General features: G+C 43.1%; 1 protein-coding gene across 1 annotated transcript in view; it reads left to right on the top strand.

Annotated features, from left to right (window-relative positions):
- Positions 1–10880, top strand: part of LOC107298383 (phosphoglucomutase-2-like) — a gene marked incomplete at both ends in the record, with an annotated part of 27903 nt that overhangs the window by 6616 nt on the left and 10407 nt on the right. The window contains 4 exons of the mRNA XM_015827758.2: positions 872–1039; positions 2997–3103; positions 4375–4459; positions 9583–9666. Coding sequence (XP_015683244.2) covers positions 872–1039; positions 2997–3103; positions 4375–4459; positions 9583–9666 — 444 coding nt within the window. The remainder of the gene's footprint in view (positions 1–871; positions 1040–2996; positions 3104–4374; positions 4460–9582; positions 9667–10880) is intronic.

The following is a 10880-nucleotide window of genomic DNA, read 5'->3' as shown; positions in this document are numbered from 1 at the left end:
TTCCACCCATTTTTTCTTCTCATTTCTTTATACCTGTAGCCTTGTTCAATTAATAAGACTATTTTACATTAGTTAAATTGGTGTAACGGTCTGTTGAATAGGAGGGCCTGAAGTAAGCATTTCACTAGAACAATTAACCAGTGGAACAACCTGCCTCCAGAAGCGGTGAATGCTCCAACACTGGAAGTTTTTAAGAAGAGTCTGGACAGCCATTTGTCCGAAATGGTATAGGGTTTCCTGCCTGAGCAGGGGGTTGGACTTGATGACCTCCAAGGTCCCTTCCAACTTTATTATTATTATTATTATTATTATTATTATTATTATTATTATTATTATTATTATTATTATTATTACTTTTCTATGTTTTTCAGTGTTACACAGGTAGTCCTCGACTCACAGCAGTTCATTTAGCCACCTCTCAAAGTTACCACGGCACCGAAAATAGCACGACCGTTTTTCACACTTACGACCGTTGCAGCATCCCCAGGGTCACGTGATCAAAAAATCCAGACACTTGGCAGCCGACTCATATTTACGACGGTTGCAGTGTCCCCGGCCTCACGTGATCTGCTTTTGTGACCTTCTGACTTCCCCGTGGAGAAGCCAGATTCGCTTAACGTCCGTGTGATTCATTTAGCAACGGCCGTGAGTCACTGGGCAAGAAAGGTGTTAAAAGGGGGCAAAATGCCCTTAACACAAGTCTCACTTAGCAACAGACATGGTTGTAAGTTGGGGACTCTCTGTGTACACATTAACCACATATAAGTATGTTTTTATCTTGGTGTTGCGACGTGAACCATTTTCCTGCCGCTCAGCAGACGCGGGTGCAACGAAAGACCACGACTAAACCCAAGATTGTCTTATTTTGCAGAATCCTAAAACTTTGGAAATAGTGAAGCAGCTGATTGCCAAGGGAAACACGGAAGAATTATTAAAATGTTTCGGCTCCCGGATGGAATTTGGCACAGCAGGACTACGAGCGGCTATGGGACCCGGAACCTCACAGATGAATGACCTGACTATTATTCAGACTTCACAGGTATCAGATTGAGCTCTGTGTGCTTAATTAATGTCTGTGGAGATTCTTGGTCCTCCAGGCCTCGGTTGTCCCAAAGTTGTTGTTTTTTTCAGGAGGCAACTGGATTTAATCTTGTTTTTTCTTTGAAGATGTTTCACTTTTCATCCCAGAAGCTTCTTCGGCTCTGACTAGATGGTGGGGAATGGGAGGATTTATACTCCTTGCAGACAGCTGGTCATTTGCCTCCTTTCAGAGAGTCATTGAGGCCACTGGGAGGTTTATCTGTGTCCTCGGTGGTGCTTTTTCAACTGGACTTTCTTGCTTTTCTTTGAAGATGTTTTGCTTCTCACCCAAGAAGCTTCTTCAGCTCTGACTGGATGGTGGGGAGTAGAAGGATTTATATTCCTTGCAGACAGCTGGTCGTTTGCATCTTTTTAGAGAGTTGTTGAGGCCACTTGGAGGTTAACTGTGTCCTCAGGGTCATCTGAGTGGTGCAAATGGGTATGGATGCCTTCTTGGGACCATTGGAAGGACTATGTTGTGCAGGGTCACCTGTGAGGATGGTGAGGATGTAAATAAACCTCTCAGTGGCCTCAACAACTCTCTAAAAGAATGCAAATGACCAGCTTTCTCCTATCTTATCCTATCCTACTCTACTCTACTCTATACTCTACTCTATTCTATTCTATTCTATTCCCATTCTATTCTACTCCCATTCTATTCTATTCCCATTCTATTCCTATATTATTCTATTCTCTATTCTATTCCCATTCTCTATTCTATTCTATTCTATTCTATTCTATTCTATTCTATTCTATTCTATTCTATTCTATTCTATTCTATTCTATTCTATTCTATTCTCTGTTCTATTCCCATTCTCTATTCTATTCTATTCCCATTCTATTTTACTCTATTCTATTCCTATTCTCTATTCTATTCCTATTCTATTGTATTCTATTTTCTATTCTATTCTATTCTATTCTATTCTATTCCCATTCTCTATTCCAGTGATGGCGAACCTTTTAGATACCGAGTGCCCAAACTGCAACCCAAAATCCACTTACGCATCGTCAGGTGCCGGGTGGGTGTGGCCCATTGGGTGGGGGTGGCCCATTGGGGTGGGGGTGGCCCATTGGCTGGGCGTGGCCGCGGTGGTAACGGCAGACTGAGTGGGACTAAAAAGTTCAATCAATCAATTCCAACTTTGCAAGATCTTTTTTTTCCCCGCAAGAAGTTGAAATTGACTGATTGATTGAACCTTTTTTTTTTTTTTGCACACGGTGGCGGAGGCCTAAAGTGAAAAGGTTTTATAAAACCCAGCTGAAGGCCTAGGACTGGGGCGACGGTGCGGGTGCCCACAGAGAGGGCTCTGAGTGCCGCCTCTGGTACCCGTGCCATAGGTTCGCCACCACTGCTCTATTCTATTCTATTCTATTCTATTCTACTCTACTCTATTCTATTCCCATTCTCTATTCTATTCTATTCCCATTCTCTATTCTATTCTATTCCCATTCTCTATTCTATTCTATATTCCAAATTCTATTCTATTCTATTCTATTCCCATTCTCTATTCTATTCTTATTCTACTCTATACTCTATTCTATTCGATTTGATTCTATTCCCATTCTCTATTCTATTCTATTCTATTCTAATTCTATTCTATTCCCATTCTCTATTCTATTCTATTCTATTCCCATTCTCTATTCTACTCTACTCTACTCTACTCTACTCTATTCTATTCCCATTCTCTATTCTATTCTATTCTATTCCCATTCTCTATTCTATTCTACTCTACTCTACTCTATTCTATTCCCATTCTCTATTCTATTCTATTCTATTCTATTCCCATTCTCTATTCTCTATTCTCTATTCTCTATTCTCTTCTATTCTCCTTCCAATGGGTCGTCTAGGGAAGGTGTGCCGCAACTAAGACAGCTTAATAAAACTGCTAAAGCCATCTGTTTTGTTCTGCTTGTAGGGATTTTGTAGCTATCTTAAAAAGAACGTCAGGCACCTGAAACAAAGAGGCGTGGTTATCGGCTACGATGCGCGAGCCCATCCACCAACTGGTGGTAGCAGCAAAAGGTATCTGTCACAATTCCTGCCCTGCTTGTAACTTTTTTTTTTTTTGAATCACAAGGAAATATGTATTTTTTTTTTAACCTCGGTTCAGCGCAGGGAGTCGTTATTGCTCATTGAAACTAGCCCATCTATTATTTTAAAAACAATTCTAGATAGGTAAGTACAGGTTCCATAAAGAGAAACTCATGAGTGGCAAATATCAGGAAGAGCCATGGTGGCGCGGTGGTTAGAATGCGGTATTGCAGGCTAACTCTGCCCACTGCCAGGAGTTCGATCCTGACGGGCTCAAAGTTGACTCAGCCTTCCGTCCTTCCCAGGTCGGTAAAAGGAGGACCCTGATTGTTGAGGAGTAAAAGGCTGACTCTGTAAACTGCTCAGAGAGGGCTGTAAAGCACTGTAGGGCGGTATATAAGTCTCAGTGCTATTGCTCTAGAGGTCAAGAGAATCAGGTGTAATGATTCAGGCATTGGGTTAGAAACTGGGAACCTGGGAGTTCTAGTTCCGCCTTAGACATAAAAGCTGGCTTGGTGACTTTGGGCCAATCACCAGGAGATGGTGAGTTCTAGTCCCGCCTTAGGCCTGAAAACCAGCAGGGTGACTTTGGGCCAATCACCAGGAGGTGGTGAGTTCTAGTCCCGCCTTAGGCCTGAAAACCAGCAGGGTGACTTTGGGCCAATCACCAGGAGACGGTGAGTTCTAGTCCCGCCTTAGGCCTGAAAACCAGCAGGAGGATTGTGTTGGATATGTCCCCTCCCCCTTGAGTTATTTATAAAAACATGATAAAGGTGGGATACATTTCCTGCCTGAGCAGGGGGTTGGACTAGATGACCTCCAAGGTCCCTTCCAACTTTATCATCATCATCATCATTATTATTATTATTATTATTATTATTATTATTATTATTATTATTATTATTAGCCACAACTTTTAACAGCAATGTGTTTTTCCAGGATACTTGTACTGTATGCTTATAATGGGGAATATATTGATTTATTCCTAAATGTGTTCACGGGGTCAACTCATACATCCATTCGGTAGAGCTGATTTATTTTATTTACTTCTTTATTAAATGTTTACGCCAGCCTACAAAGTGACTCTGGGCAGCTTCGGTTATAAAACATAAAAACGTTTCTTTGGGGTAAACGTCAAAGAAAAAAAAGTGGCTTCAGGGGTCAACTAAACACAGCAGCAAGGTGAAGTTTATTGTGTTAGAATTCAAGTCTGACTGGTTTTATTTTTATTTTTATTTTCCCTCTCCTTTCTGGACTAACAGGTTTGCAAGACTCGCTGCCACGACGTTCCTCACCCAGGGCATTCCTGTCTACCTTTTCTCCCAGATCACACCTACTCCTTTTGTGGTAGGGTTTTCGTTGCCGTTTTTTTTGTCGCTCACGTGTTCCTCCGATGAAAGGCAGATAGAATGACATAGGAATACAAGCTAATTTGAGGGCTGATCCACATGGAGCTCCGTTTCCACCTGTCCTATTTGCCATCGTTCGCTCCCTAGAGACTAAAATGGACGATCTGAAACTTGAGCTGGCCACGAACAAGGAGTGTGTATCGGAGGTGGTGGCCCTTTCAGAGCTGTAGGCCAGGGCTTGGGTTTTCGCCAATTGGCCTCTCAGCATGTTCTTTTCTGTATACCTTTATTTTTCCCATCAAAACATTTAGAGCAGGGCTTTTCAACCTTTTCACCCATTGTACCACTTTTAGGATATGGCAACATCCGAGGACCACCAGTCGCCTAACAAGGTGTCAAAAACTTGATGACCAAAATAAAAAAGGAAAAAAGTGATGAAGTACAGGTAGTCCTCGACTTACAACAGTTCGCTTAGTGACTGTTCGAAGTTACAATGGCACTGAAAAAAGTGCCCCCCGAGCCACAGCCGAGCAAGTCACCTGCCTGCCCGCCCGGCAGCACACTTCCTCCTGTCCGAGGTTTCCATTGTTGTGAGCATTTCTGTTGAAGATTGGCAGCGGGGGTGGGGTGGGGGGGTGTTTGGTTTTTATTCCCCCCGTCTGCTGGGTGGTTGCAGCAGGTTTTGGTCACTTCACATGACCCTGGGACACTGTGACCGTCATAAATATGAATCAGTTGCCAAGCATCTGAATGTAAATTACAAGATCCTGGAGATGCTGCAACATTCCAGCTGATGGGGGTTCTTCTGGGCTCAGCAGAAGCACCAGGATCAGCGCTGAGCTCCAGCTAGAGCTTGGCACCGATTCTGGTGCTTCCATTGAGCCCTGACAGCCCCGAAGAAGCGCAGATCAGCTGGAAAGCGGCACTGATCCTGGCGCTTCCGCTGAGCCCGGACAGCCCTGCAGCTCCAGCCATCTCTCGCTCAGGCTTGTTTGATGCTGCCGCCGGTTCAGCTCATTCCCCCCCCCGCTACTTTTCTAGGATGGTTGTGTACCACCTGCCAGGTGCCAATGTATCACAGGTGGTACCCGTACCACTGGTTGAAAAGCCTTGCTGTAGGCAACGAAATTTCATTTTGATGTATGCCGATTGGTGTACATTCAAAGTGACAATAAAGTTATTATTATTATTATTCACTAGCTGTACCCAGCCACGCGTTGCTGTGGCTCAGTCTGGTTAAATGGAAAAGAAAGAAAAGAGAAAGCACACGTTTGTGTCACAGGTGTGACATCTATATAATAGTAGGTATATAAAAACACGTGCGTATTCGAATGCAACGTTGTGTCAAAATTTAAAAGCAATCAGTGAAGAACTTTCGGAGATTTAAGATTTTGAACAAACAAACATTTACATTTTTATTTATATAGAGAAGAAGAAGATATAGATATAGATATAGATATAGAATATAGATAGATTGGACGTGAACCTCAGTCAACTGAACATTCAAATTGGCTGGCGCTGATGGTTGACATAGGTTGCTGCCAGCATCCTGGGTATCAACCAGGTACCTCCTTAAAATGTAAGATGTTCCAAGTAGCGCAGTTTTTTTGTAGAGTTGCTGGAGTTATTGCAGGAAGCTGCAGTTTCTTGATGTATTTTGCAATGTTTTTGGACATAGTTCCCAGTGCCCCGATGACGATGGGTGTCACCGTTACACGTTTCATCCATAATCACGCATTTTCGATGGCCAGGTCGCAATATTTCGTGATTTTTTTTTCCAGTTCTTTTTCTTTGACTCTGGCATCTCCTGGTACAGTGATATCAATCAGCTGTACACTTTGGTTCTCTACAACTGCGATATCTGGCGTGTTGTGTTCCAAATGGTAATCTGTCTGTATTCGAAAGTCCCACAAGATCTCCACCCTCTCATTCTCAACCACTTTTTCCACCCTAGGTTCCCACAACTTTTCGGACACAGGCAAGTCGTATTTTTTACACAATGCCCAGTAGATTAATTTAGCAACTCGGTCATGTCTAGCTTTGCAGTCAGTTAGACATTATTATTATTATTGATCATCGCACAGTCAGCCAGATGTTCAGACTGGATTTGGCATTTTTGTCTACCTGTCGAGTCCTTCCCAAGGACCTGGGATAGGCAGATGTGGATGTTTGATGGTATTACAGATATCGTCGCAGGATGGAAGCAGTTCCTAGTAAGGCCGCCTTTTGCAATTGACTAATGGTGAATTTGTCAATGCCGATGGTGTCCAAGTGGTGCTCCAGTTGTTTTGGGATTGCATCCAAGGCGCCTATTACTATTGGTACTAACCTTGCTTGCCTTTGACACAGTCTTTCTATTTCTATTTGTAGGTCTTTGTATTTTGTTATCTTCAGTTCTTTCTCGTCTATTCTGCTGTCTCCAGGCACTGCCATGTCCACTATCCAGTGGATATTTTTTGTCTTTCTTATTGACAATTGTTAAGTCTGGGGTGTTATGTTGCAGGTGCTTGTCTGTTTGAATTCTGAAGTCCCAGAGCAGTTTAACTTTATCATTTTCTATGACTTTCTCTATTTTATGATCCCACCAGTTCTTGCTTACAGGCAAATGATATTTCTTGCAGATCTTCCAATGCACCATTGTTGCTACTTTGTCATGCCGCTGTTTGTAGTCAGACTGTGCGATCTTCTTGCAGCAGCTTACCAGGTGGTCCACTGTTTCTTCAGCTTCTTTGCACAGGCGGCACTTACTGTCTGTTGCTGTCTTCTCAATTTTGACTTTATATGAATTTGTCCTTAAGGCTTGGTCTTGTGCAGCCAGAATCAGTCCCTCGGTCTCTTTCTTCAATTTTCCTGCTCTTAGTCATTGCCAGGTCTTGTTATTATCTGCTTTCCCAGCTATTTTTTTTAATGTACTGGCCATGTAGTGCTTTGTCTTCCCATGCCTCTATTCTGTTCTTCATTTGGTCTTTCTTGTAGGCCAGTTTGGTCTTTCCAGTAATCAGTAAGCCTTCCTGATATATTAATTTCAGTGCATCTTCATCATTGTCCTTCAGATATTCTTCCAAAGCCATTTTTTCTTCTTCAACCATCCCCGAAACTCTGTTTATTTGTTTGATTTCTACAGCCGTCTGCCTCAACAAGGCATTTTGGGTGTCATTACAACATAAATGTGCCCGTGAAATCATAAATATATGGTTATTTCTTATACAGGTAGTTCTCAACGTACAGCCACCAACTTTCTATTGCTAAGCAAGACGTTTCTTAAGTGAGTTTTGCCCCATTTTGCGATCCGTGAAAGTCACTTTTTTTTCCAGTGATGTCATAACTTCAAACGGTCCTTAAATAAACTGTTGTTAAGTCGACGACTCCCTATGCCCGTGGTGGCGAACCTATGGCACGGGTGCCAGAGGCGGCACTCAGAGCCCTCTCTGTGGGCACGCGCACTGTCGCCCTAGTCCTAGGCCTTCAGCTGGGTTTTATAAAACCTTTTCGCTTTAGGCATCCACCGCCATGTGCAAAAAAAAAAAGTTCAATCAATCAGTCAATTTCAACTTCTCGTGAGAAAAAAAAAGATCTTGCAAAGTTGGAAGTGATTGATTGAACTTTTTAGTCCCACCTAGTCTGCCGTTACCACCGCAGCCACGCCCACCCAATGGGCCACACCCACCCAATGGGCCACGCCCACCTGGCACCCGACAATACATAAGTGGGTTTTGGGTTGCAGTTTGGGCACTCGGTCTCTAAAAGGTTCACCATCACTGCCCTATGCAGTTTGAAAAGCATTGACCTCTGGTGAATTTAAGCCTCAGTGGAGACTGATGGGGTCTTAGGATTCTTCCCTCTGCTTGTTCAAAGTTGTTCAAAGTTGTTGCTTTGTAGTGAGGTGGTTAACATTGGAAGACACACACACACATCCCAGCCTGTGTCTTCTCATTTTGGGAGGGCAGGTAGACTTCCAGTGGAGTGAAGATGTCACCAGAAGGAATGGAGGTGAAATTTGTCAGCCTTCTTTGTCCCAAAGGTGCTTTTTTTTTTCAGGAGGCAACTGGACTTTCTTGTTTTTCTTTGAAGACGTTTCACTTCTCATCCCAGAAGCTTCTTCAGCTCTGACTGGATGGTGAAGGATGGAAGGATTTATACTCCTTGCAGACAGCTGGTCATTTGCCTCCTTTTAGAGAGTCGTTGAGGCCACTTGGAGGGTGGGGAATGGAAGAATTTATACTCCTTGCAGACAGCTGGTCATTTGCATCCTTTTAGAGAGTCGTTGAAGCCACTTGGAGGCTTATCTGTGTCCTCAGGGTCACCTGAGTGGTGCAAATTGGGTGTGAAGCCTTTTTTGGCTGCAGGATGTTTTCTGCCCCATGTCCCTTCCCTGTTGGAGACAGGTGGAGGCTGTTGGGGATGTGTCTGTGTTGTCTGAATCTCAAACTGAAGCTCCAATGGTTCCTGTGGTCTGCCATGTTTTCTGGAAATCCGTTCATACACCCGCACCATTCAAAGGGTGTTTATTCCAAAGGGCATGGCTAAATGTCAATGGGGATTCTCCGTCATCCAGGTCATGGTTGTCCCAAAGGTGCTTTTTCAGTGAAAAGGACACAGGGAAGAAAACACCCCACAGAAAGCACAGCTCCACAACACAGTCCCCTCAGGAGTCCCAAGAAGGCTCCACACCCATTTGCACCACTCAGGGGACCCTGAGGACACAGATAAGCCTCCAAGTGGCCTCAAGGACTCTCTAATACAGTGTTTCTCAACCTTGACAAGTTTAAGGCATGTGGACTTCAACTCTCAGAATTCCACAGCCAGCATTGCTGGCTGTGGAATTCTGGGAGTTGAAGTCCACATGCCTTAAACTTGTCAAGGTTGAGAAACACTGCTCTAAAAGGATGCAAGTGACCAGCTGTCGGCAAGGAGTATAAATCCTTCCGTTCCCCATCATCCGGTCAGAGCTGAAGAAGCTTCTGGGATGAGAAGCGAAACGTCTTCAAAGAAAAACAAGAAGGTCCAGTTGCCTCCTAAAAAAAAAGCACCTTTGGGACAACCACGATCTGGATGGCATGAGAATCTCCATGGACATCAGCCTCCTTTCTTCCTAATATTTTTCTTCTGATTTTTCTCTAGCCGTATACAGTGAACCACCTCAAACTTGCCGCTGGAATTATGGTGACGGCCTCTCATAATCCCAAACAAGATAATGGATATAAGGTATTCCCTTGCTTAGTTTTCCTAGCAGAATTGTCTTGGGATGGATTGAAGCGTTAGTGGTTACAGTGGCAGGCTAGAAACCAGGAGACGGTGAGTTGTAGTCCCACCTTAGACACAAAAGCTGACTGAATGATTTTTGGGCAATCACCAGGAGACGGTGAATTCTAGTCCTGCCTTACGCACGAAAACTGACTGAGTGACTTTGGGCCAGTCACCGGGAGACGGTGAGTTCTAGTTCTACCTTAGGCATGAAAGCTGGCTGAGTGACTGGGTCAATCACCAGGAGACGGTGAATTCTAGTTCTGCCTTAGGTGTGAAAGCCAGCTGGGGGGCTTTGGACCAATCACCAGGAGACAGTGAGTTCTAGTCCTGCTTAGGCATGAAAGCCCGCTGGCCTAACCCACCTCATAGTTGTGCAGTGCTGTGTTGTGTGGAAAATAGGAGGAAGGATTAGTAGATATGTCCAAGCATTGAGTTGTTTATAAAGAGTAGAGGCAGTATGTAAGTAAATAAAAGATAGATAGATAGATAGATAGATAGATAGATAGATAGATAGATAGATAGATAGATAGATAGATAGATAGATAGATAGATAGATAGATAGATAGATAGATATAGATATAATAGAAGAGAGAGAGAGAGAGAGAGAGATGATAGAAGATGTAGGTAGGTAGGTAGATGATAGATAGATAGATAGATAGATAGATAGATAGATAGATAGATAGATAGATAGATAGATAGACAGACAGACAGATATGATAGAAGATAGATAAATAGATTTAGATAGATATGATAGAAGATAGATAAATAGATTTAGGTAGATAGATAGATAGATAGATAGATAGATAGATAGATAGATAGATAGATAGATAGATAGATAGATAGATAGATAGATAGATATGATAGAAGATAGATATGATAGAAGATATAGACCGATAGATAGATATGATAGAATATATATATATATATATATATATATATATATATATATATATATATATATATATATATAGAGAGAGAGAGAGAGAGAGAGAGAGAGAGAGAGAGAGAGAGAGAGACAGACAGACAGACAGACAGACAGACAGACAGACAGACAGACAGACAGACAGACAGACAGACAGACAGACAGACAGATCGCCTTCTGCCACAGATTCCCTCCCACAGACCGGTACGCTCCCACAGAGCGGGCCTCCTCAGAGTGCCGTCGGCCAAGC

Source organism: Protobothrops mucrosquamatus, unplaced genomic scaffold (assembly GCF_001527695.2).
Source record: "Protobothrops mucrosquamatus isolate PMUCROS unplaced genomic scaffold, P.Mucros_1.0 scaffold3932, whole genome shotgun sequence".
Lineage (NCBI taxonomy): Eukaryota > Metazoa > Chordata > Lepidosauria > Squamata > Viperidae > Protobothrops > Protobothrops mucrosquamatus.
This window is presented reverse-complemented; position numbering and strand designations above follow the sequence as displayed.